Source organism: Patiria miniata, unplaced genomic scaffold (genome assembly GCF_015706575.1).
Source record: "Patiria miniata isolate m_02_andy unplaced genomic scaffold, ASM1570657v1 HiC_scaffold_28, whole genome shotgun sequence".
Taxonomy (NCBI): Eukaryota; Metazoa; Echinodermata; class Asteroidea; order Valvatida; family Asterinidae; genus Patiria; species Patiria miniata.
Genome location: NW_024037067.1, coordinates 3,390,666 through 3,418,655, shown reverse-complemented (window position 1 = coordinate 3,418,655; position 27,990 = coordinate 3,390,666). Strand labels below are relative to the sequence as shown.

General features: G+C 41.5%; 1 protein-coding gene across 1 annotated transcript; it reads right to left on the bottom strand.

Moving 5' to 3' along the window:
* Positions 1–293: 293 nt before the first annotated feature.
* LOC119734794 (integrator complex subunit 1-like) lies at positions 294–27,990 on the bottom strand. The gene is made up of 47 exons (XM_038208352.1): positions 27,837–27,990; positions 26,042–26,287; positions 25,345–25,541; positions 24,986–25,123; positions 24,387–24,552; positions 23,394–23,505; positions 22,562–22,745; positions 20,412–20,557; positions 19,836–19,977; positions 19,259–19,441; positions 18,948–19,056; positions 18,311–18,431; positions 18,063–18,140; positions 17,685–17,842; positions 17,150–17,246; positions 16,856–16,947; positions 16,551–16,611; positions 16,165–16,240; positions 15,637–15,749; positions 15,340–15,469; positions 14,975–15,136; positions 14,398–14,547; positions 13,653–13,829; positions 13,374–13,469; positions 12,749–12,910; positions 12,185–12,296; positions 11,415–11,573; positions 11,085–11,157; positions 10,729–10,913; positions 10,463–10,575; positions 9,917–9,973; positions 9,557–9,727; positions 8,707–8,854; positions 8,412–8,534; positions 7,946–8,126; positions 7,533–7,805; positions 6,953–7,040; positions 6,479–6,789; positions 6,053–6,199; positions 5,481–5,594; positions 5,047–5,236; positions 4,487–4,614; positions 3,893–4,158; positions 3,653–3,723; positions 3,131–3,222; positions 2,644–2,753; positions 294–2,272 (listed from the first exon to the last, which is right to left on the bottom strand). Exons 1-47 carry the CDS (start codon positions 27,880–27,882, stop codon positions 2,130–2,132), a joined length of 6,597 nt encoding a protein of 2,198 aa, XP_038064280.1. The 5' UTR covers positions 27,883–27,990; the 3' UTR covers positions 294–2,129.

Below are 27,990 nucleotides of genomic sequence, written 5' to 3'. Positions count from 1 at the left end.
TATAGCTAGAGATGCAGTTTCATTCAATTTCAGCCGCCCCGGGCTCAGCCTTTTCACAGTGAATTTGAATATATGAATATTCAGTTTATAGCGCTGCTGTGTGGAAATTAATGACCCCTTTTGTACAGTTTTTGTAGACTTGATGGCAGTAAATAGTGTGATATATTCCCCCATCCCTCTCTTTTATATAGCCATTTCTATTTTAACCTTCATATATCCCGGCCCAATTCCAAGGTTTAGTAAAGAAAACAAATCTAGAACAACAAACAAAGGACAACAACAAATTGTCTTCTTTTTTTTTAAATAAAGGTTTATTCTGTACATGAGCATGTATACAACAACTCTAATTTCAAAGTCTAAATATTTATGTATGCTGACCTATAAAAACCTTTGCTTGTCACATTTTACAGTAATTAAACATGAAAAATCAATGTTTTAAAGGTGACTCATGTTTCTTGGTACGTGAATCATTTTCTTTTCATGAGGCCCCAACTTAACTCCAAACTAAAGCCAGGCCTTCCTTTTTAAACTTTTTCTTTCCAAATTTTCCATGAAACATAGGTTTTTACATTTGTGAAATTAGTTGCAAATACTACATCCATTCCTATATACACTGCACATGGTCAGCATTGCTGCTATGTAAGGTATTTTTATGGTCATTTTCCCCAGGATTTTTTACAGTTTTTTGTAGAATTTCTACACAGATTCACTTTGAGAGTAAGATTTTGTTTGCAACAATTTCAGCATGCAACTGAAATTAGTAACTAAATCCATAAACGTTTTTATGTCAATGAAAATATGCAAACATGTAAACAGGTTGAAGGTAGGGTGTTGGTACATACAATTAAATATCTTTTCTATAACAAGATAAATCATTTCAAAGACTTTTGTTCATTCCTGAAAATAACTACCCCATGCCAAAAGGCACCCAAACACATATCTTGGGCATCAGCCCAAGATTTGAGCTATTCTGATTGCGAAGTATGTTTTGAAATTGATGGCATGGGATGGCTCAATGTAAATTTTTAAATCTTTGGAATGATTTTAAAGGAGCACTATGATGTATTAAACTTCATGACATTCATAAACCACAACTTTCAGATTACTTTTTTAAGACACCCTGTACACTAGTATGAGGTTTCTTTTCAATCTATAGTACAATGTACAAGAATGAGAACAAGAACAAAGCAACAATATTTATATAGTGGAGTAATTACAGTAGTAGTTTATGTCATATAAAACATTTTAATTGTTTTTACTGTTTTATTGCAATTAACCAATCACGGTAGAATCACATCAATGCAGCTTGTGAAATGTTGTCCAATTACATGATATACAAGTGGTGCAGGACGCGCAAAATCTGAGGCAAACAAAACTCAACGTATGGAAATTCCAAACGGTTGTCTAATGGTCGTGACCAACTCACAAATGGTGGTAGGTCAATTAAAGACAACTGTTATAGCCATTTTTCAAACCCTATATTCCTTTTAGACTTTGGCTTACTATCTGGTCCTTCAAAAATGTGTAGGAACAAAAATGGAAATATTCAAAGTGTTGGCTTTTTTAGCAGAACATCAACATATACATATATTTTAAGCCCCAATCGTAAAAGAAAGGAACTCCAAATCACAAAGCTGCAGTCTGGAGCCAAAGTAGTAGAAAGAGTATTCAATAACAATGTAATATTCTTATCTATGTTGCAAAATGATTAACACTTTATTTCATCCAATACTGTCGATGCGAGTTGAGCTGGGAGCCAAGGCTGGCGATGAAGCCGAAGTCTCAGAAAAGGCATCATCAACTATGTGTTGTAACGGTACATGAAGTGTTGACATGTAGTCCACATTAAGTAACAGTGTATGCGGTCTGTGTTGCGATATAATTGTTGACTGTTCATTTCATCCAATGCTGGGCAAGCCTGGAGTCAAAGTTGGAGACAAAGCCACGTCTCAGAAAAGGCATCGTCAGCTTTGTGATTGATGAAGTATCGACACAGTCCGCATTCAGTAACAATGTAACACATCTGTGTTGCAATACAAACATTTGACAGTTGTATCAAACATGGCTGATGCTAGCCAAGCCTGGAGCTGAAGCTGAAGAGGTCATCGTAGTTTCAGGAATGCCCATCATCAGCTTGGCGTCGTAGTGTTTGAGGTTGTTGAGGCACTATCCATGCTGAGTAGTTTCAGTGTCTCTGCTATGAGTGGAACTGTGGACAGTTTGCTGTTGACTCCGACGGTGAAGGCTTTCTGTAGCACAACCTCAGCGTTCTCTGTCGGAACGAAGGCCACATATTATTGTGAATAGTTTACAAGATAAATCCTGGTTCGTATGCCTTGCAAATGAGAGCCAAAATTGTGATGCATCATTTTTGGTATCTTATCAAAGAATGTTTGATGACATCACAGGTAATTAGGATTTGTTTTTATGATTTCTTTTAGGCTTAAAGTAAAAAGCTAAATATTTTTGATTTCCTAAATCATATCCTCAATTTTAGGTATTACCTCCCCAGTGCTACTCGTTAATTTTTTTCTTTTCAAAGTAGTAAAAATGTAGATAATTTATCAAGCTGTTTTAGGTTGTAAGGAGAACATCTCGAAAGAAATTCAAATTGTTGCACAGCTCTTGAATATTTTGTTTTACCTTGGCAGAGGAGCGTAAACTCAGGAAGATTCTTCAAAGCTGTCTGTACCACTTCTTGATCCATGCTGTTCAGACATTCCATGTAGGCGGGTAGAAACTTGCTGGCAACACTGACAAAAAATAAACACAACTAAGAGTTGAATTCTTAAACCAGGGTAATTTGGCTTGGAAGTACAACATTATGACCTCTTGTTGAGTTATGCAGCACGGCTATAGACTCCTTAATCCATAATAATTCAGTAAAACCAAACATGGAGTTTCCATAGATTCTGGTTGGCCATCTTTGTATCTTTTCTTTGCATCTTGTGTTTCTGATTAATCCGGACGCACATCTGAGATAATGTTGGGGTGTTCTTGACAAAGAATTAAGGTTGACTTTGATGGGGCTAGATTTACAGTCAATGGATAAATTAGGACAAAATTATTCGAGATTTAATTCTTGAAAAGGAAAGTTCTACTGAAGGATGTGCCAGCAATTGTTTGATACCTTGGGTCGTGTCTGATGTATCGGATGACCAGAACAAACGCCGTCTGCCTGCAGTCTTTGTTGCATGATGTCATCTGAGTGGACAATTCAGTCTGAAAGGCAATGAACAAGGCAAAATCAGTTTCCACTAGATGTCTTAATTTAAATTGCCCCTTAATACTTATGTGACCACACTTTCTCATTCTCCAATGCTGTATACTTAAAAGTATTCCCTCAATGAGACAAATTCCAATCATTATGTTTGAGACATTTTGTATGTTTCAGGCAATTTCAATTAGTATGCCGTTTGTTTGTGTTTTTATGAGGCACCACTTTGGACTTTTGCAAATGTGAAATATCAGACAGCACAGAATATTAAAACTGATTGCCTTTTGAAAGTTCTACACCCAAAATGTACGTTCAGATCTTAAAAACCGAAACTTTTCATGAGTTTCTTCAAAACAGGTTGAAAGGCTGGTCAGTTGTGGCTGCTATGTACGTTTTAGTTCTGGCCACTATGGTTTTACCTTTGAAGTTACTTACCACAAAATGTTGCAGTATTCCCACAGCACTGCTAGACTTCTCCTCCAGCTCATTCAAGGCTTCAGCCATGCCTAGTCAACAAAACAGAGGAGACCGATGAAAACGTCAAGAGATCTTTGAGATCTTGCTACTCAACTACCATAATACTTCCTCGCAATCTAGCTCAGCGACAAGGGTTTAAGTCCAGTCATAGACAACATTTGGATTGAGTTTCCAAATGTCTCACTCTCAGATACATACCTTCGGAATCTTCTTCCTGAGAAAGTCTCTCAGCGAACGACTTGACGTCCTCGGTATCCCACGATGCATCAGCCCCCATCATGGCGGCGAGTGTCGGCGAGTAAGTCTCCTCCCGACCTCCGACCCCTGGGATCTCATCCATGGCTGGCTCCGCCTGGTTGGGGGCGGAGCCAAGCCCTGATTGGTCCTTGGAGGATGAGGTCAGCGTGATGCTGGCCAATAGGGACTTGAGCTGCTGGATGTCTGGGTAGACCTGGGATAGGTTGCTATGGGAAGATTTTTGATAAAGGAGAGGGACAATAGAGTTATAAATTTCACTGACAGGATGAGATTTGAACAGCCCATAACTTCTGTACTTCAAATTCGGTAAGTGTCATTCTAGGGTGTACTTGCTCTCCCTAACCCCGAGGACAGACACACAAAGGGAGAACAACGGATCCTTTCAGTCCTCGAGAGTTGGGACCTTTATTCAAAACGGTCCTTTGTAGTAGGTTTGTGTGCTTAGTCTATGGGAGAGTGTTATATTACAGGGACAAAGGAAAACACAAAGCATTGTCCCCAGGAGTATAGTGAAACAAGAGTGAAGTTACTTACTTGAGTGCTGTTGAGTGTTTCTCTAGGAGCGGCTGAGCCTGGGTTGGGTTGTGGCTGGAGTACTGATACAGAAGCTGGATGAACTTGGTAATGATGGATTCCAGAGGCTTCTTAGCAATCACAGAATGCTATAATGAGTCAAAGATACAATAGTACACAAATATTACCCAACTGTATATTATCCATATTTATTCCAATACTACTTTTATGCAGTATGGTAATATAGGCTAGCACACAGTATATGCACTAGTGCCCTCGCTGCCAGTCAAAATAAAAAAAAAATTCCCCATTCAGAGAGACACGGTATATGCAGTTATTCATGCTAGTACTATATACAGGTTGGACAGGGAAGCGATCTCAATATCATCATTCACTAGTGCCCTCAGTGCCACTAACAAAATATTACCCCTTTCTGTGGCAATAGGGACAGACAATTAGCCATGCTAAGTCAACTACCACATATTGGTAGGATAAGAAATTCGGCTTCAATAAAATCATGCACTTAGTGCCCTCACTGCCAGTTAATATACAAAATATTTCCCCTGTTAAGTACTACATACCGGTAGGATAGGGAAGTAGGCCTCCATGATGCCATGCAGAACTGTAGAGGGCTGAGCAAAAAGTTGAGGTTCAAGAAGTTGTAGGATTCCGAGGATGTGGTTGAAGAATCGTAAGTGACCACGGACGCGGAACTCTTTGAAGTTAAGATGGGTCCGGCCTTGAAGCAGAACGGTCACCATGGCTAGTTGCCTTCAGGAAACGGAGAGCAAACATGACATGATTAATACTGATAAACAGCTTCCATGAATGGAGCTAATCCTATCAATATCCATTAGTATAGACACTGCAGATGTTACCTCATACATGAAAATGAGGACAGCATCGCCCTCCATACAAAATATATGTTGACCCTGTGTCAAAGGTCAAGTGTTCTCTGATTTTATATCTGAGTGAGACATCGAGGCAGTGTGTTGACCTCAATTCTTCCGCCTACCTGAGTATGAGTACAGGGTGTTCAGCAGCCAGCTTGCGGCATGCTACGTTGGCGTCATCGGCCTTCTGCTTGCTGGTATCTCCCGGCTTGCTGTCTGCTAACACACACAGTAACCTGGAGAGAAGAAATCCACAAGTAGGTTATTGGAAATTTCTTGTGATTGGCTTGTGATTTGGCAACAGATGAACTCGTAATATTCTTTCAATATTGGGTTTTGCCCTTCCCCGATGTATTGTGTAATTATTTTTCACATGGGTGCCGAACAAAACCTAATTTTGAACTTACATCACCATGACGCAAATTCCATCTCATGAAAAATAATAGTCTTTTTTAAATATCTGAGTCATTCATACGCCATCTGAATGCTGGTGAGCAGGGCAATTATTAGTTTCAAAACTTTTCAATGCCCGCCCCAGAAATTGTGACGTTTCTAATTAATTCTAAAAAAAAGTAAGTTTGGAGGATTTTTGAACTGGCTCAAACTATAAGGTTACAATTTTTCTGGAGCCTAAATGAAGTCAAACCTCAGAAGAAGTCAAGATTTGAACAATACTTTTTAAGAAAGCACCTACCTGTGTGTGAGGCAGTCGACTGGGGTGGGTATATTACTAGTGTCTTGTGATTGTAGCTTGGTACTGATGAAGGAGAGATTTTGTATAGTCTCAGGGACCTGCAGGTATAGCTCTAATAATAACTGCTGGTAAAGGGCAGAGGACGGGCTGGAAAAAACGGGAAAATACAAACACAACTTGTTATTTCTTGCACGGCAGATTATGTTTGATGTTTAAGAAAAGTTGAATCCCAAACTTCAATGGCAAATTTGTCCAAAACTGGACCAGAAAATCCCCAACTCAAAATGGTTTATTTTGGTTGATGTACAAGAAAAAATCTAAAACCTACTTCATATATCACATTTTTATCTCATCAGAGAAGTAAAATTCTACTTTTACAATGGTGATATTCGTGAAAGATTTTAGAGAGCAAAAAAATCTACAAACTTTGTCTCGCGACTACAGTCGCCAAGGTATCTGATCAGGTGCTCCGCCACACCCTTGTTGCCATGGAAACTGGTCAAGAGCAAGGAGAGCCGGGCCTTGATGGTGTTAGAGGCCAGTTCCGTCAGGCCTTCATCTGCATCGGGTGAGGCACTGGGTGGGGCACTGGGCGTGGTAATGGGCGAGGCATTGGGTGTGGCACTAGGCGGGGCACCGTACTGCCCTGATGAATCGGCCGCTTCCTGGATGATGTAATCAGCCAATGCGCAGATCTGGTCCGGCGACAGACATAAGACATCTTCTTCAGAGTGTCTCTGAGTTGGACCAAAAACGTACAAATTATCGTGTTTTCTCATCCTATGGAGTCTGCTCATATTTATTCCTTCAACAGTGACAAAGACAGATATGACAGACACTTGAAAATCAAGCCTGGATCCCTGACAGATACGCTATGGGGTTGCCTTCTGGTTTGCTTACCTTAGAAGCCCTTGTATCCCGTCCTTGCCAGATCTTGGGTATGTGGATGCACGCCCACAAGAAATCCAATACAGCCGTTGCACTGAAACTAACAAAACAAAATGACACCAAGATGATCCATTTCAAAGCTCCACAATCAACTGAATTCAACACTTACGATCAACATTCAGTGCAAGCATAAATAAATACATAACAAATAATTTGGGGGCTAATCATCCTTACTGGCAGCTGAGAAGCTGAATTGTGAAGGACGCGGCTTCAACGTGGTCAAGCCGCAGGCATGTAAAGGTGCCTTTGGCAGCCAACCTTACGACCCATATATGACCACAGAGCACAGCCAGAGATCGAAAGTGTTTGATTTTTCACAATGTGCTAATTTTGTACCCAGAGAGTCTTTAGAATGTACATGCGTGCAGACAAAATTCCTTGTTAACCAAATTTTCTGCCATAATTAGTAGGAAGTCTTAGCGTATGATAAGCAGGACCACGAAATCGAGCTCAGATTTGGTCAAAACTTTGAGTTTTGATAAGAATTGTAAATGCCACAATGTTAAGGCAAAACTTCATTTGAAACACTCACCTGTATGCATTTCTAGCAGGCCCCAGTAACCTATCAATGCACTTGTGTAGTGTGCCCCAGTTAGCTTGATGGGTCAGTAGCGCCAGTAGATATGCGCTGCCAATTCGCTTCTGACTGTCTCCACTGCTGCTGGGGCTGTTCCTATTCCCAGGGGGTGCTGGGGCAAAGATGGCTTGCTGCTGTAAATCAGGGCAAGCCTGGCATGCCTCTGGATCCAGAAGAGCCAGCCAGTCAGTCAGGAGGCCGGAGGTAGAGGCTAAGAGTTGGGGATGACTGCAATAGGAGAAAAAATAGTTAAGAGAAAGAATCAATATGTTTCTAATCAGAGAACTCAAAAATGAGCACAAAAGTATTCTCTTCAAGTTCCTAGCTAGTTTTGCCAGCAAAATATTCCAGGCACTACTGTCCTTTACCTAGAAGTCTGGGTACCAGACGTTGATGAGTGCTTCTGTTGCTGGTGTGTTAGTAGTCTGCTCAGCATGCCTACCCTCTGGCTGGCCTGTGAGGGCGCTCTTCTACCATGGCTAGCTGTCAGGCTGGTTGTCAGTAACTTCTCCATCTGGTTGGCGTTGCTGTCTAAGAGCTGCCTACAAACTGGAAAAAAATTCAAGAACGAGGGAAGTTTAAAGCCGAAAAATGTCCAAACGATGTCAAAAGAGTAATCCTTCAATTTCGACATTGAATTTCTCCCATGCACAATTTTGATTTCTCCTCTGCCTGAGAGAAAAAAAAATCAGGGTGGGGCTGTAACCCACGACCTCCAGCTTTTACCATATGCCACAACAAATGACAGTGGTAAGCTTGTGAATTTTTCTCTCCAAAGCTCAATAGATTGAGTTGGTAAAGGTAAAGGTCACTCCAGAGATTGAGAGTTTTTACCTTGCTCTAGTAGTTCATCGTTTGCAGGGGCTTGGCCATGTCTGAATGCCTTCACAACCTTCTCCATAGATTCCTGTTTGTTTTCTTGTGAATCCCCAGTCATCTCCTTCAGGGCTTGGTCGACTAGAAGAAAACAGAAATGTCAAATTGTAAAAATGTTCATTTCCTTAATCCTAAGCATGTTTGGACCCCAGTCACTTGCCAAATCAAAACAGCATTCTCAGGTAATCTCAGATCTTTTAAAATCAACCAGAGAATTTAGAAGATGTTGTGGGATTCAGCCATTCAAACTCACCGTTGACATCTACAGAGCTGACACTGAGTTCCTTCTGGCAATGGATCAGAGTCTGTGCCAATGTGCCTTCCTTGGTAGGTAGCGCTTCACATAGGTACTGCACCAGCTCAGGGAAAGTAGAAGGAGACCCATACTTCTGCTGAAGTTTCTGGGGGGAAAAAATAGCAAGCAAAATATTCAATTTACCATGGCGCTGCTTAACAGTTGGCAGAAAAGTTGTGCTTACTACAGCAGAAAATTGTGCTAACTGTAAGCACTATGTCATGGTGTGGATGTGCTAGCGGTTGAATGTGCATGGAGATTTCTATTGTACGTCACTGATTTAAGCAATTTTATCCTCTGGGGTTAAGCTGGCATTTGTTGTGCTTACTGCTTACAGTCTCCATGAAATAGACGGAGGCTCTGTTAGCAGAAAATTATGTCCTTAGCAGCGCTATGAAACTGGGCCATGGTTATAGGATAACATCAGATAGGTGCTCTCAGTCCAAGGCTGGTTTCCGTCTTGTTTGTGTAGTTGAGAATGCAATAGAAAGACCTGGGAACCAGCTTACATGACCCTCATCACTAGGTAACATTTTCCTGGTAGGCATGCATCAGTTTATAAGTTTGACCAGGTGAATAGTGCATTGGGACCAGCTAAATTGATGTGCACTTCACTCGCCCTAAGGCCGTATCCGAATCACTTGGTACATACTCATGAAAGCCACTGGCTAGCGGCTGCAGGCACTTCCCATAGACTTGTGTGTTATTTCCGGGCATAGCCAAGTGATTTGGACATGGCCTTATTCTAATTCTTAGTTCACTAACGGATTCGTATGCTTAGCAGATCAATGAAAATTTTGCTGCTTACCTCTCTCGTGAGTAGCAGACTGAGAAGTGGACCGCCGATGTCTGCCCGCTTGGTAAGCTGACTTGGAAGGAGACTGCCATCCTTCACTATGCTTAGCAAACTGCTTGTAAGCATCTCAGAGGGTTTGTGTAGCGGATCTGTTCTCAGTCTCCGAATGTCCTTCAAAATCTCCTTAGTAGATACAACAGCGATAAGCAATTTGTTTCAAATGGGAAAAATTTTAAGTTGAACAAATCAGACACGTTTTGTATTTTAATCGACTTCAATCGCAAATCTGAGATTGTGCAGTCAAGTGTAACATGTTGCCGTTGTTGACACATGCACCAGAATAAAAAAGCAAAATGGTCTGCTTTGTCTCACCTGTTGTACAATAGCAAACACCTGTCGAGATTCCTCTGACGACTCATCTTTAAATAACTGCAAGACACAAATGAGAAGTTGGATGTAACAAGATGTATATACATTGTATCAATTCATGTTCTTTAGTTTACGATTCCACCACTACTTAGTATTGCACAAACCATTACACACTTACTTGTTTCTGTAACTGTTCATTTTACCTTTTTACCAGTATTTAATCTAGTCCTTTAATTATTGAATTCTAATTTCTTACTTCCATCCTGATGTGTTGTTAAAATATCTCGTAATTGTTGATTTAATCACAGTTGGATTTGAATAAGCAAACAGACTTTTTTGGGTTTTTCCATTCCGTTCAAAATGTTTTTTATTTTAATTCTTAGCGTTTGACCATCTTGCGATTTTTTGCTGTTTTTCATTTTGTTCAACAATCAAATGTCCACAAATAAACATTTGATGTTAGAGAGGTGAAGCCGAAGCCAAAGGAACAGCCTAGATTTCAAAAATGGCTCAAGACGTCATCTTGTCCAACATCTGAGACTGTCCTACCTTGATGAGTAGCTTGCACCATTCCTCTTGGTGGTCTTCATCAGGCAATCTCATTGCTGACTCAGAAGTGTCCATCTTCTCCACAGATTCCTCCTTCTTACTCTCAACTTTGTCTACAAAAAAAATTAAACATTAATTAAGTATATCACCCCGACGCAAAATTCCATCTTATAATTAATTAAGTATGTTACAGGGTAACTGACCAAGGTGTGGTGTGGGCGGAGTGAGATGGTAGGTAAACAAGGGGGTGGGCTGATGAATCTTACCTTTGTCCTTGTCCGAAGGCTCTTCCACCCCTTCGGTCAGCAGTTTGTGGAACTCCACCCCTCCTGACGCCCCCCTCATCTGCTGGACTTCAACCAGCTGAGCCATGTAGGCCTTGTCCACTACCGCGTTTTCCATGGCTTGAGAGTCCTGCACGACCGCTGCATCCAGGTGAGCCAAGAGCTGACTGAGAGGCAGACAAACAAACAGACAAGGATGTCTTCGTTACAGAATGTCAGGCAAAAATGATTCAAATCAGAGCAATGAAAACAGCTATCATTTGAGTTGGGCTGGGGGTGTCACCTCCCCCTCCCCCTACATTGTTACTGTTGTCTTAAAATGGCCATCATGGACATACCTCATGCTGGCTGTTGGAATACCAAACGACTGGATGAAGAGAACTAGCTGGGCTGGTTCCAGATCTTGCAAAGCTGCAGGAACAGAGAACATATTACGCAATAGATCTTGAATGTTTATAAGTAGGAAAAAAACATTTCGAGTGGCCAAAACTTGCCAAAGCAGCTATGCGGCGACAAAGTTTGAGTCTGATCTAACTGCACATTAAGAATAAGTACGAGTGCTTTGCTCTCATGAATAGTCACAAAGTGTTTTCTGCTTTTCATTCACTGAATCCATTATGTCCATACCAGAGCTCTTTGAAATTTGAGAGACAACACACTATACCAACCTGCAATGACGAGTTCTGGCACACTGGATCGGATCATCCTGAGTTTGAGCCAGTCAGGGAGCAGTAAGGCATCCTCTGAGGTGTCTACTAGGTAGGCCTGGGGTGGGGTGCTATTCTCAGGGAACCAAGAGTGCAACAAGAGCTGGAAATCACTGTCAACTAGAAGAGAGGATATTGAAGAGATTCTTTTTATTAAAATATCAAAACCTTTGGGGCGTTCAAGACAGCTTTCATGGTCAATATAAGATTTGAGGCTTTGCATGGTGGAGTATCTCAAACCAAAACGATACGTTTTGGTTTGAGGTAACACCATGTGTTAATAACTACTGCTTAGACCAAAGACAAGTTCTTTTAGAACTTAAAGCAGGAAAAGTTCTTTTCAGAACTAAATATCTTCTAAGCGGTAGTTATTACCACATAGTGTTTCATGGTCAACTTCTGCCAATATTTTAAATCATCCATGTTTTAAAATTGAATGAATGGGACTAAAAAAAAGTGCTAAAACTTCTTGCCCAGTGCAAAATGAAGATGCACTACAAGCATTTAGAAAGCCAGGTTTTATGCACCTCAAAGTTTTAACAGCCCAGGTACTCCACAACTAGCCCTGCAAAATAAACAAGCCAGTGGAAGTTAATTCACACCTGTACTTTACTGTTTACAATGTGCTTAATCCTTAATGAATCTGTAAGAGGGAGGAACATATAGGGCAGTCTGGGGTGGTACTTACTGGTAAGCGTATGATTGAAGTAACTTGAAAGGAATCTTCCTACCTTTGGGTTGTCCGTAGGTCAGCAGTATGACCATAGCATGGACTATCAGGATATGCATTGTGGCTGATTCACCAGTCTGCCAGTACAGGAATACCTGGTCCTGGGTGTCCGACTGTCAAGTAAGGAAGAACAAAAACAACAAAATCAGTATTTTTTATTCATTTATTACAATTCTTTCTTGGTTATGACAACAAGACATCCTCGAAATTGTATAAACATCATTGCTTGGAGGCCTGTATAAATCTAAAGAAAAATGATGATGTATGTTAGCTGTTCAGTTTTAAAGGTAGGAAGAATACTGGTATGAAAAAAATCAAGGAATCTAGATCGGATCGAAATCCCAATCTAGAGGTGGGCCTGGCGGGAATCGAACCTGGGTCACGGAGAGTTTCACTGGGTCCAGGGAAGGTACTACTGACTACCCCCGGAATCATACGAAAAAGTAATCGGAAAATACAACACCACTACTTAGCCTTATTCTTTTATTGCAACATCTCAGGAAAATTACTTCAAATAAAACTGATGGTCAGCGTAGGTTTTAATTTAAACTATACAACTTATTACCCAGCTATATCCTTCCTCGTTAGGCTTGGTAGCTTTGAGCAAGTAGCGGCTGAATATTTTGATCATAGCTGCCAAGGTGACGTCAGCTACTTCGTTGTAGGTCTCACGAGGTAGGATGCAAGATACGATGGTTGGTCGCTCCACTATCAACTGGGCAAGATCCTGGTATTAAAAATGCTTGGTATTAATAATAATTCAAAAATGTGGTGAGCATAATTATAGTGCTTCATACCCCGAGTCTCAAAGTACTCCATGATTATTACCCCTGTTCATCAGGCCAGGAGACCAGATTTGTGCAGCAGCTTGAGATATTAAAGCATAATGTAATCTATACCCTCTCAGGTATCCATTTATTCTCCTGAATGGAAAGTGGCAATTGTAGTAAAGTGTCTTGCCTAAGAACACAGGCACCATGTTTCCCGTCAGGGTTAGAAACCACACACTACTAGTGGGACACTGCAACCATTGGACCATTCATATTTTTGTCAAGAAAACAACACACCAATAAATTTTCCAGATCACTGTGCATTAACAATTTTGTATATGTAAAACCATTGGTCACACCTTTTCTGACGAGACGCAAACAGTAAAAGAACAAATTGGACAGAAGATATCACAGACTCACCACTGCCAAGTCGTTCAGATCAGTGACTGGAGCAAACTGCGACAGAAAGACGACGTAGGCACTGAGTGCTAACGGGTCTGTCTCAATCTGGCAAGCCTGGCGATAATAAACAAAACAAAAGATGTGGCATCATTAGAAGGGGTGCTCATACAATTGCCTGACAAAATTGTGGATGGGGATGGGGTTGGGGTGGAGTTGGGGGAGGGTGGGTGTGGGAGTGGGGGTAGGGGTGAGGCTTAGGTATCTGGAGTGGAAAGTTTAATGCTGAAAATATCCTACCTGTCTGAGGGCAGTTGTGGCTGATGCCCTGACAGGGTCAAAGTGAGGGAGGGAGGGCATATTCTTCAACAGCCATTCATGTGATGCCATCAGTGTAGGGCAAGCCCAGGGCGGGTCTTCCGTGTCTTCCTCCGTTGTGTTTTTATCCTCAGGCACGGATAAGACCATCATCAGACCCTTTGTGAAAAAATAAAATAACAATACTCAGTAGCTCCAACTCCTGAGGTATTTTTTAAACTTTCCCTAGTCCTTCAAAATCAATCATTCTGCAGAACCCAGTGGTAATGCATTTCAGAAGCCCCAGGCAAAAAAAACAGTTGATTGGCTCTAACACTTTAAATTTTCCAATCAAAACTGTTACTCATACTTTGGCTGCAGTCTGTTAAGTACAGCTGTTTCCTGTGCAATTCAAAAGTTATCAATTTTAAGCCGGCTTGTGTTAAAAAAATGTGACTTTTATTCCCCCCCCCCCAAACCCCCCCCCCCCCCCTGCAATGTTTATAAATACAATTGGTGTTGAAACATGTTCAAGACATCAGACCAAACTTTTTGAGGCTTGGCCTTGGAAAGAACTGCAGAAATCAGGAGATATCTACAGGGGTTTGAGATTTATCAGCAAGTTCTCGTTTGACGTGTTGTATTTTGGCTGTATTTGACAGGAGATGAGTTAGTGATGGGCTTGACTGCAACTCTGCTTCGAATCAAGGTGTGAAAGTGACAGTCAAAGACCTCTTTTCAGTCTTACCTTAGCAGCCAGTGAGCGACTGGCTTGCTGTTGTGAGCTGAGTCGTCTCAGGAAGTAGTCCATGACTTCACAGCAGGTAGATGCTTGAGAGTCTGGTCCACGTACGAGGGTCTGAAGACGGGATAGTAACTGCTCCTGCTTGTCAATTCGCTAATCATACAAAAAAACAATTACAGAAGCCTTCTTGAAAAGAGTCAGGTTCATGTATCATGCAGCCACTCACACCCAATGAACAGACATGATAAACCCCTGCTCTTCAATGATAAGATAGGAAAGGCTTGTCCTATGCTTGTTTTGAACCCCCAACCTTCTGATTGCAGTTTCAGCAGCTCAACCCACGCTGCCATTTCCTCGTAGGTTCTCCCATCTCCGTTTTGAACCTCGAACCTCCGGACTGCTGGTTTAGCAGCCCGAGCCACTTTACAATTTCCTCTTTCATTTGCAATTTTTGAACCCTAAACCGTCAGACTGCAGTTCATAAAGACCCACCCAATCTACCACCTCTTCACAGCTTCTCCCTTCTTGGTTCCGAACCCCCACCACCTGACTACAGTTCCAGCAGCTCCATCCACCCTACCTGTTTTCTCTTGGCATCTCCTTTCTTACTCTCCTCCCCAGCGTCACTGTCTTGGTTGTCATTCAGCAGAAACTCACAGAGACACTGCACCGGCAGAACGTCCAGGGAACCTTCAGCCGAGTTTACCAGTTCGGCTAGCCAGGGCATGGACTGTGACGTGCCCTGTCCAACGAAGGAAAAAAATCCAATTGAAAGAGTGTTGGTATGGTATCCAGTTGTCTCGGGTCCAAATCCCATTTCTGACAATATATTTCTGTTCAACTCAAAACATGTTAAAAGGAGCTTAGAAATTCCGTCTTGAAGTTGTTCATCAAATTAAACATGGACATTTTGATTGTCTAAACATTGTAGCTGGTAGACTGTACCTGTCTCTGTATGATATCCAATAGGAAGTCCGGGGACCGGCTTCGGCAGAGCATGTGACCGAGATTCAGAACTTTATTGAAGTGTTGGAGTTGCTCCAGCACCTGAGCAGGGGGGCGCCTGGCTATACCACTATAGATACAATTGGAAAAAAAAATCAATTAATAATCAATTACTGATAAGTAATAACCAATGATTAATTCATAAATAATCCAGACAGTCATCTGTCCTTTGTTTATGTGAAGAACAAAACAAACGTTTTTGGCAGGCCCAGTCTTTTCTTCTATAAGTTGACTTACTTAGGGTCCATACGTATGACCTGTGACAGGAGTAGGCTGTTAGCCTCAGTGATGGCCACTCTCGCTAAGTGGTTCTCAAACTCCAAGATCTCTTGCTTCTCAAGCGCAATCACCTGCAATGAAGAACAAACAAAAAACTGCATCACGGACTATGGCACAACAGCAAAATCTCTTGCTGGTGCTAAAATCTCATCAATTTACAAAATGACACATAAGCATGACAGTAAAGTGTATGAAGATTGGAACAAATGAAGACCATAACCAGGTACGTCTAGTCAATCTGGTCCTGAACATAATTGGTCCAAGGGGTCTAGGTAGTCATCTAAGTCTATTTTTTGGGTCAAGGTGAGACCTTAGCCATTCTAGTTCAGGAGTGACAGTCAGTCAGTGAATCAGACGCAAAATGGACTGTAGCAAATATAGCAATGAAATGAACTAGTTTGTTGAGGATTTTTAACAATGGCAAGCATAGAGCTTATGTGAAATCACTTGGTAGGGACAGTTTTGAGGTGTTGTGCTAGTTCTGACCTGGAGTTCCCTTGTTCTGACTTCCTCCTGTGAACGTTCGTCGGGGGCTGCTGTAGGGGGTGGGTACTTGAAATTGCTGCCAGAGGAAATGAAAAAAAAACAGCAATATGAATGAGTGGTGACAGATCACAACATGCATTAATGTTTGTGTCCTTCATCACAACGTGTCCTCAGATGAATTCTGGGAGCCAGGCAGGGTATACGAAAAGAATGCACTTGTAGGACTTGGGGAACAACACATAGCGATTGACATGAAACTATTTGTAAAATGAACTCAATCAAGTCTTTTTGCAAATTGTGACATTTTGGGGAATACCATTTTCTCATTCTTCATTTGTCTCCAGGAATGTAACGCAGCTTGGCTTCATTGTGATTTGTTTACTTACTTTGTCATGACCATCTCCATGAAACAGCGCAGCATTGGATACCGTTCCCATGCCGATAGACCTAACGATATCAAGGCAAACAAGGTGAGTTCAACAAATCAAAACTCAACAATCTAAAATTCTTGTTCCCCATTTACTAAAAAATTCTTCTTTTTCAAATTTATAAAGATTAAAGACACTTTGTAAAGGGAAGAAAAAATACAGGGAAAATATCAGAGAAAAATTGTTAAATTTGACTTCGGAAAATAACTGGATCTGAGGGAAAGGAATGCCAACAACTCATGGACTTAAACAGCTGGCCTTACCTATGTTGGTTGGATTGAATGCAGTGATGACAACCAATAAGATCCAGCCTTTCCAGTAGAGATTGGAGATGGCCAAACTGGGCGGTGTGTAACTGTGCAAATATAACCAAGTTATTCTCACAGGTAAACCAAAATCACACAGTCAATTTGCCCAAGGGAATGATTCAAAACTTGGAATGGTTGGAATTTTTTAAGGGGAATATTTGTTTTTCTTTTTTAACATCCACCTTCATTGGTCTTTGGCCCTGTAATTGGCAATTTTCATGAAAAAAAAAGGATTTAGGACATACATACCCCTGTGGTAGCTGGATGTTTTCAGGGTGATGGTAGGCACACAGGTTCAGCACTGCATCAATTAACTGGATCCGCTCCACTTTCAGTACTGGAAAATCTATGTGAATGAGAAAATTAGAAACAGTGTTACAGGATTTGAAAAACAATTTAGTCAGCAGACCCAACTTTGATCTCGGGATTTTGTGCCCCTCAGTTTTGTTTTGTCTTAGAGTAAACAAAGCGATGACTGGAAGTCAGCGTTGTAGACAAGGTGCTTGTGATGGATAAGTTCTTCACAAGTCCATCTTAAGCCCTCCAGTCCCAAGTCAACTCACAAGCTATTCAAATGAACGGTGACAAAGACATTTCTTTGTTCTGGTTCATCCCCTGTTACTTGGTTGTATGGTTGTGATCCATCACAAGTACCTTGAACATAACACTGTTGGTTTCAGTGTAGTGTGAGAAGGCTATCAACTTAAAAGTAAAAACCTGCTTGGAACCCACAGACCTAGTTCAGGGAACCCATCTGTCTTCTGTAGGTTTATGAACTACTGACCTTCAGCATACAGCACTGCAGCTCTCTTGACTAACTTGTCCGCTAGCTCTAAGCCATCTGCGGCTGTTAATGGTAGCTCACGTGATAAGCCCATCACTAGGACCCTCATCAATGTATCCTCTTGAACAGGGACCTCAGAGAGGAGGGATAGCAGTAACCTGCAACAAGATGTTGGAGTAAAGAAGATCATGGACTATGATTACGGAGACAGCAACTAGGCCACCACTGTATCATCTAGAGATTCCCTATCAAATACTTATGTTAAACATACAGTACTTCAGCTTCTGCACAGCAGTGGATTTTAAAGGACTTAGAAAGGTCCTTGTAGAAAAAATCAGAGGCTATAAAGGTTGAGAAATGACTGTGTTGGTTACTTACGATCTGTCGGACTCTGGTGGCCAGTTATCTTTGCTGCAATATGATTCGGACGGCTCCATGAACAGCACTTTCTGCAAACTACAAAGCATACAGAAAGAAGCACATGATTACTCAATCTGGTACAGGTTAAACAACTGAGCATTTCAGAAACTGATTCTGTACATCAATTTTTTTCAGTTATTTTTGATCTAAAGACTAGGAGCTAGTTTTACGGATCTGCTCAGCATTGGGTTCTACGGATATCTTACCATTGGTTGAAGTCTTGTTGGTTGACTTTGAACATTTTAGGCGCCACGGTGTGCAGCCACCATACTGCATCTCTCTGCATGACGGAGGCCTGGTTCTGGAAGGCTCTCAGTACATCCATGTCTGTGTTAAGAAAAAATAGAGATCTTAGATCCGAGTCAAAACATTTCCTAATCTTTGATCTTGAGATACTTTTCCTAAACTTTGATCTCAGTGACAAACCTTTCCTAATCTTTCACCTCAGCAACATACCATTCCTGATCTTTGTTTCCAGCAACATGCCTTTCCTGATCTTTCATCTCAGCAGCATACCCTTCCTGATCTGTCATCTCAGCGACATACCTTTCCCGATCTTTGATCTCAGGAACATACCTTTCCTGATCTTTTATCTCAGCGACATACCTTTCCTGATCTTTGATCTCAGCGACATACCTTTCCTGACCTTTCATCTCAGCGACATACCTTTCCTGATCTTTTATCTCAGCGACATACCTTTCCTGATCTTTGATCTCAGGAACATACCATTCCTGATCTTTGTTTCCAGCAACATGCCTTTCTTGATCTTTCATCTCAGCAACATATCCTTCCTGATCTATCTGAACGACATACCTTTCTTGACCTTTCATCTTAACGACATACCTTTCCTGTCACCCCTGGTGTATGCTGCCACAGCCTCTTTTATCGCTGGGCTGACACTAAGAAGAGCAGCTAACACAATCAGGTCAGTCAGGGAAAGCAGCATACGATCCTTGACAACAACAAAAGTCAGTACAAAAATTGTTTTAATGTACAATAAACTCGAAATGCAATGAAGGAATAGGTTGGGTATATCAAAAGGGACTGCCCAGAAATCTCACTCGAAGGATATTTTCAGAAATCTCACAAAGAGATTGGCTAAGAGATCCTGAAACAGGTATTGGCTCAGTTATCTAAGAGTCAAGTAAATGTACCTTGAATTGGGCCTCCATGTCAATGAACTGTTTGTCAGTTCTTTCCTTCATCAGGCCCCTGCAGAACGCTGGGAAGTCTAGGTCATAGCGTAACGATTTGACAATCTCTCGAAACAGCGCCCTCACAGCTCGTAGATAGTCGTCTCTGTTCATCAGCAGGTCTTGGAATACATTGGCCAAAAACTTCAAGGAAAAAACACAAAACAACAGGCGTAATTGGAACATTGTTCAAAAAGTAAACAGAACAGATTTTTTCCAAATAGTTTTATTGGTATCATCACAAAAACAACTTTTACCAATTTAATTTAACAATTTTTCATTTGGACCTAAGACTTATGTACACGGGTAGCAATATTTGCTACAATATTTGGAAGACTAAAAAGTGGAAAGTGAATTAAGTGCCTTTTTTCCAAAATAGTTTACTTTCAAGTTCCATAATTCCTAAGAACTGTCGGGATAAGCTGGACATAAAATGAGGGTTTTTTTTTTTTTTGGTGAGGAGAGGTTACATTTTGGCATTCTGTGTCTTCACATGAAGTCTCAGCTCCCTCCACACTATGCCCCACCCACCACCTACCTTGGCTGATGCCTCCGGTGAATGCTGGAAGATAGTCGCCAGTAGCGGCATGTTGTTGGGATTGCGTGAGTTAGACAACTCATTGTAGATGGTGTGCTTCAGAAGGGTGGACAGGTTGTCTGAATGCTGGTTTAATAACTCTCTGTGAAGGCAAAGTACCACACCAACAATACAACAAGTCAATTTACTAGTCAGTCGCAGACAAAACCAAATATTGAAATTCACAATCATCCGAAGTTCTTTTGGCGGCAGTCTCCACTGCTTTATTGGATTTGAACGGACTGGTCAATCAAAAATCTGATCTTTGGACAGAGAATCACTCCAGTTCTAGCCTCTAATAAGATTGTCCTAACTGACTCAGATATAGGGTCAGGGAACAGCAATCGATTCATTGTCCTAATGACCTCTGATGCAGGTCAACATAACTCTTGAGAACTATGCTAATTAGAATTGGAGCTTGGGAACTCAAAGGAAGCTTGCAGGCCATTGTCTCTCCTCATATGTGTGAGATCAGGTTTTAAGTCTAACACCAATGCAAGTTTAACAATGTTAGCAGAGACTTCTATGCATACTTACTTCATGCTGAGCATGTAGTGATTAATGAGAGGCTTGGTCTTGAGACGGATCTTAATGAGATGACCTATGACCTCTACATCCTCCTGGCCGTGGGTGTCGCAGTTCAGACAGACTGCCATCAGGAGCTCCTGGGCAGGCCGAGTCAGCTGCAATGGACACAGAAAATTGACAGAGGTGAGATTCGAACAAGTAACAACTTTTTCTTTAGAATCCTGTGTTTGTGGTGATCATTCAAAAGAGGATACCGATTTTGTTTGATTTCAAATCAGCAAATAAGCAGCCGTGTGATCAAATTTTCAGTAGAAGAAAAGAAAATCAACTGAAGCAGGATTAGAACCTGTCACCTATGGAATAATGTACCGGTGCTCTACCAACTCAGTTAGTCAGCTCTGCCAGGTGAGACATCAAGCACAATGCTGGCATTCAGCACATTTGTTAATGTCTTTGAATGGAATTACCCGATCAGATTGACCATTGAAGTGATGTGAATGAGTACACCAGTGATGTGGTGCCTTGATGCTGGGCCTTGGCCTTAAGGCTGCCTTAAGGCTGGATTTTAGGGCCTTGGCCTTGGCCTCGAGGCTTGAGGGCAAAAGCCTTGGCCTTGGCCTTGGCCTTGAGGGTTCAGGGCCTTGCAATTTTGAGTCAAGGCTCTTCAAGGCCCATAGATGTTTGCATTTTCCAGATAAATCTGTTCGAAATTTTGCTGTTACCATTTTAATCGTATTACCATGGAGGAGGGAAGCACCCTATAGATTTGTGTGTTGGGCACACTTCCACTTTTGTAGCATCACATTTTGTTACCATTGTAGTAGATTTGCTGCAAAAATATTCTGTACACTTGTGGGGCTAATGAGATGATCACTTTAATTGCACATAACAATGGAATAGATCTGATTGGTTGTATAGGCCTAAGATTTGCATGTATCTGTTTTAGATAATGCTGATATTTCTGACCATGTTGGGCCAGCAAATACAAATTTCCCAAATCAGTTTCTTGGATCCCCCTTTTGTTACACTTGGGAGAATTGTGTGTCAATATAGAAGTAAATCATTATTTTGTTTTAGTTAAACCATATCGAAGACCTGAACTTATACTTTAATAGATACAGTGCAGTCATAAAACGGTGTAGGCCTATGCGAGCATGTTGATTGCAATTAAAGAAATGTTGTTCTTCGTAACGAGCAATTTGTGATGATAAGGGCGGATCCAGGGGGCCAAAAGGGGCCATCCCCCCCCCCCAAAAAAAACGAAACCATTTTTTTTTATGTGACGTCGTAATAAAGGCAGGCAATGAGTACACCACCATCTTTTCCTAAAAAAACATCGGTTAAAATGGTCAGAAATTGCCTCAAATCGCACCACAGAGCATCTCGAATCCAAACATTTTTCGGGACCCTTAAGCGGGCCCCAAAGCCCAAGCCGTATTTTTTTGACCCACTTTTTTTTGGGGGGGGGGGACCAACATTTATTTGCCCCCCCCCCAAAAAATTGTGTTCTGGATCCGCCCTTGCGTGATGATGTGTCACTCATGTGACTATAATAAGTTCTATATCAGTGGTCATTACATAAAACAGGGCCTTGGCCTTGGCCTTGGCCTTGAGGGTTAAGCCTTGGCCTTGGCCTCGAGGCTTGAGGGTCAAAGCCTTGGCCTTGGCCTTGGCCTTGAGGGTCAAAGCCTTGGCCTTGGCCTTGGCCTTGAGGGTCAAAGCCTTTGCTCCAACACTGGAGTACATAGAAGTTTTTTCTGTTCAGCATTTGTATTTACTGCTTGCTGCTCAACAATGGAAATGTGTTTTGCTAATGACTGTAAACATATGCAAATGCATATGCAAAACATATGCAAATGTTACTTATGCTTTTAGTTTCTAAAAGTTCCAAAACAATTTTTCATCCATAAAATTGGCAGAGGCAATCACCATACTGAAATGAGTATACCAAAGCCGAGTTTTTGCTGTTGAGCATTTGTATTAATTTTTGCTTAAACCTGTCATACTTGCAGTTTCTACAGGTTCCCAAATGAAAAATTAAAAAAAAATCCAAGACTACCAGCATCTTGTACAGAATGGCTGCCATTTTGACTGGTGCATCATCCCCTCGTTGTGAAATGTCTCTAAACAGTATTCCTCAAAAAGCTCTACTGTCTAACCTTAGGGTTCTGCAGCCACATCTCTAGCCTTGTCGCTGCTAGGAGTCGGACCTCAGGAAAGCCGCATGCCGCAGTCAAGACGCGCAGCAGGTTCCTTGGAGTGTCCATTCCCTGCCGTCGTGTCAGCTGGTCACGAACAAAGTCTACCACGTATGTCTCTATGCTGTCCTTCAGAAGACTATATCTGTTTTAAAAGGTCCATGAAATGAATTTTACTTGGGAACATATTTTGTGCAAATTTCTACTCCTCTTAAATGTATGAAAACTACTTGACATCCCCTTATTGGTTGATCCTGGTAAAAAGTGCACTTCTTTAAACGATTAAAATTGTCAATGCTTTTCCTGACAAATGAGGGCGCTGTTGCTGTGATGTCATTTTAGGAAGACACTGTTCAGTTTCGGGGTTTTCTGTTCAAATTGTGAACCCAAACTTTGCTCAATGAAAATATTCGTGAGAAAGCTTTGCTCACTGGCCTGTCATGTACTGAAACATCAACGAATCACCAAAGAAAATAACATTTACGACAGCAAAATATCCAAAATTCTGGAAAATGTTGGTGCTGAAATAGCAGTTACTTTGAGGTTTCTACCTGAAATCACTTTTGCTCATGAATATGCAAATTTGCATTAGTATCAAAATGCCCTTAAAAATGGCGAGATGAAATTGAAAATAAGGTTAAATTGGACACAAAGGTGCATTAACAAGGACTGCATGCCAAAAAATCACATGAGGGTCTTTTAATAAAAAAAAATAGGAGAAATTAAAGCTGAGAAATGTTATGGAGATGCTAAGGTATTGTGAGTTGTTCATATTGTGCCGGCTCAGCCATACCTTGCAGTCACCCCCTCGGCTTGTACGTCTGCAGTCAAATCCATGTCCTCACTCGTTTGGTTGGCAGCTGACTCTGAAGACAGATCGCTGTCGTCCCGGAGTGGACTTCCACCTGAGCAAATCAAAGCAAGGTTTAGCCCATCACCAACATTATGCTCAGTATAATAGCTGCACTTACTTGGGTGGGACTCAAACCTCTAACTTACTGCTGCAGACTTGTTGCCACTCAACCATCGAGCTGGTTCAAATCCAAAATAGCAAGGGTATCGCATTCAAAAACTGTTGGTGAATTTTCAGGTTGATGTAAAATTAGGTTCTGTCCGTCACTGATGTGATGTTATAGCATCTGGGGAGTGCTTGACAAGATGTCTGCGTTTGTAAGCAGGAGGTTAGTGTCACCTGAGTAGGTCTATACCCCGTTGACACAGTAAAGTTGAGAGAGAGGATGTACATGCATACTATGCCACTTCAATTCGACTCTTTTAATACCTCAGCACACACTAACATGACTGAGTCACTGTGTTTAATGAGCAGCATTGATCTGATACACTGTGCCCTCTGGAGACATGCACACAATAGGGAACAAAAGATTGTATACGTCTCCACAGAACAATTTCTATAGATGAATATGTCTCCACAAGGTTTTCACGAAATAGATATATGGATTTTACTCAAAACTAGGAATTTTCAAGGTGGCTTGATCTGTCGCAAATGGTCGAGTTTTAGAAAAGGGATATTAAGTCCGAATTTCAGCCAAGGAATTTAATTCTGGTCAAAATAAGAGTATTTTGAAACTGTACTTTCAAACTCGAAAACTTTAGTACAGGAGAACAACGAAAAATGTCTCCACAAGGATACAAATTTCAGTATGCGTGCTTTTGCTCAAAGTGTTTGCCCAGACTAAATAGCGCAATCCTATTGTGTCCACCACATTGTGTCCACCTATGTGGCGATTTGGTGCCAATTTTTGGTAGGTACATCTGGAAAGCTTACTTTGGAGATCGGGAGTGCTGGTGGAATGGCGTAGCTGGTCGATGGGCAGCATGAGGTGACGAGGTGGCATCTTGGTGCCAAACGCTGTCTGGATGTTACTGCAGAACTCACGACAGCTGGGATGGTCTACCCAAACCCTCTCCCCCATGGCGTCTTCGAGGAAGACCTGTGAGGAAACAAAGGAAAAAGAGCAGGGGGGGGGAAGGGGGGATCATAAAACTTCAAAATATTAAGTTTGTAATCTTTAAATTAGTAATCTTTCCCCGATTTTGCAGTCTGGAAATTGGATGAAAGGTCCGAGTGACGCATTTCTTTCTAAACAAAAATCTAAAAAATCCCATGCCTGTTTATTGCCACTTAAGCCTATACTTTTGCCTTGTTCAGCTGGACTTGAACATTTCACAGCTTTTGACAATATTTATACTCAGTGACTCAGTCAATCAGTCAGCCAGATCTCAGACAGTCAGAGGACAGTAAGCTGGCTCTTGTGGTTCAGCAAAAATCAAAGTCCTGCCCTCTTTCCAAAAGGTAATTTTGCTTATTCAACAGGATAAAACGTAAAAAAGTGAATTTCTGTTGTCTTATAGCCTGGGACTCACCTTGACAAATGCTATGGGCCAGTTATCCTCATAGAGATAGGCATGCATGAGGAGGTTACAGGCTAGCACGGAGACCAGAGGGTTGCCTTTACTCTTGAAGCTCAAGCTGATGTCTCTTTTGAGCAGGCTGCAGACGTACTGGAATGCAAACACAAGGAAATGGGTCAGTTACAAGCCCATCGTGATCACTAAGTTCAGTCAAGTAGTGTAGAGTCACAAGTAACAGGAAATGAATAATAACAAGTTTATTTGCAATGTGTGCATAGATTCTGCTATTTATTGCAGAATTCTGAATAACATTCGTGGAATTTTCAATGGGCCTAAACTTGACTGCAACTAATCCTTCTCTGACATCTTACATCCACAACGTCTTCCGATTCAAACAGCATGGGTTTGATCTTGGCCAGGTACATCAAGCTGAGGTACAGCTGCGATCCAGGCTTGGCCCGAGTGCTCTTCAACGTCTTGAGGGCGCCACACAGCAGACCGTCGATGCGGTCGTCATCTTCTGCCCCGTCAGCATCTAGGACTTGATCTAAGAGCTCCGAGGCTGGCACTGTCGGGCAAAAATGAGAGCATGTGAATATTCAGCTCAAGGGTGTGGGGAGCTGGAGACATACATCCACAAAATAAATTCCCAGTTTACACCCCACCCTTCTATTCTCCGCCTCCCCCAACCACAAGAAACTATGTTGCAAATTTTAGAGGTCTGTGACTCAACAGAAAATGCCCGTAACTCCCTCCCTCCTTCCTCAATTCTAGTGTCCAACAGTCAAACGTATGTTAAAGTTCGCCTGAGTTCTACCGGAAATCGACTTTTAAGAGAAAGAAAAATTGGCTACAATTGAGTTTTGAATCCTCAGACAAATTGAGTCACCATTCTTATTGTGATTAAGAATTTGTCTCCACATCTGAATGCCTTATATGAAACATGCAGTGACATTCTGCTGTATTTGATATTGGCCTAACGCTGCCTCCTTGTTAAATATAGTTAACAAAAACAAGGAGATCAAATAGAAGCATATTTAATGATAAGAAAGTTTGCCTGTCTCTCACCTTCGATTGTCTTGATGCCTGGCTTGATGACATGCTCTCCAGCCCCTCCTTTGCTGCTCTCAGGCACCCCCCGACCCAGAGGGGTGAAGGTCTGGCCAGAGACCTTGGCAATCTTGTGAGGAGGTCCAGCCGAGGTGGTTGGTGCTTCCCTCTTCCATTCTGGGTTGGCGCGGAGCTCCGAGCCATCTTGCCCTCCTCCTGGGCGGGACTTGGCCCCAAGAGCGATAATCTCGCCTGCCGGTAGGACTGGCCAAAAAGAGAAAAAGGGACAATATTCAACCTGGACATCAAAGTTGTTTAGAGAGCATGGTGTTCATAGTCCTAGTTGTAATGACAAGCATGACATATCGAGATGATCATGGCATTAATTAGCAGTGCATCCTGCATTCTAGATTGAGGTCACACAAGAGCCTGAGCTTACTATTAGTTAAGGCAAAACAAAGTGTGAAAAGCCTTTTTTTTATATACCAAAAGGTTTGGAATGTGATAAGTCTTAGACAGCATCCCTCCACTCTTGTTCAGATTAAAGTGCCTAAAGTTTATAGGCAGAATCTGGCATCTATTCTTAAGACTTAAGTTAAGCGCTATTCTTATTCATGTAAATTGTCTTACTTGTCTTAGTCTCTTATTTTTCATTTTATCTCACCTTCAAATCTTTCAAAAACTAAATCACAAGCTATTTCAGATGAGCCCAATAACAAAAGAAGGGCATCTACATCCAAGGGTGCTGGGTCCTAAAACTAAACACGAGGTGGGTTTCTTAGCCCCATAAATGTGGCTGAAATACTGGACTAGGCCTAAAACCATATTATCAGCCACAAAACCTATGAAAGGTCCCGTTGCTAGGGAGAACAGACAATCAAATGTAATTTCATGTTAGAATTTACGCTAATGTGTGCAAATGAAGGGTCGTACTAAATAAGCGTCAACACAGTGACAACACATTCTAGAAGCGTCAACACAACGTCAACGCTTCCAAAACGCATTCTACATTGACAAAAAAGGCATAGAACAGAGATTTTAGGTGGGTCAGGGGTTACATTTCGTTTACAGAAATGGAGATTTTTCTCGCGAAAAAAATATGTCTAAGCAGCACGGCCGTTGTCCCCTATGAAAATTGCAATTTTCAGATGTTTGACCTATTGATTTTAAGCCACAATTTCATTTTTGCCCATACTGTTCAGTTGAACACTGGTTTTGTCATTTTGAATGCGTTTTGGAGGTGTGTTGACGCTTCCGTGTGTTGACGCTGTGTTGACACTGATTAGTATGACCGCAAATGAACCTTGAAATTACACGAAAATATACGTCTGAAAAAGGGGGGACTAATATTTTATCACTTTAAAGAGGGCGAGTGTGTTCCTAAGCATAAATAAACTACAGACAAAGTGTAAAAATAAAAACTTGACAAAGTTCTACACTTTCGGCAGTTCGGGTACATCATGTTCCCAGTGTGGCCTTTATTTTACGGAGGTAGTCCAGTTAATTGGCCACAAGGGGCTCAGTAATGTGGTATCGAGGAAAGCACTATCTTTGAATTCCGCATCTCTGTGATAAATTATCACGGTAACGCGGTATTCAAGCTCCCGTAGCTGAGTGAGGTCCAACGAATTTGTAAATACGGTAACGAAACATAAAACTGGACGATAGAGGGCGTTATTGTTTAGTTTCAGCAGATTCCTAATTTCGTTGCAACAATCGGAATAATCACTCAGACGACAAAAACAACTGCTATAATATCTAAATTTCCGTCACATACAAATGTTAATTAACGAAATAAGAACTACAGTCATACTTCTCCTTCCTGGCAGTTTCTTTCCAAGTTGTTTGTTTCTTTCCATCTCGGTAGTTTAGGCCACAAGCGGCAAAAAATACTTCGGACTCAAACTGCACAGACAGCGCATATCGGAGTCGCCATGTTGAGTGCACATTTTGCGAGCGCGATCAGC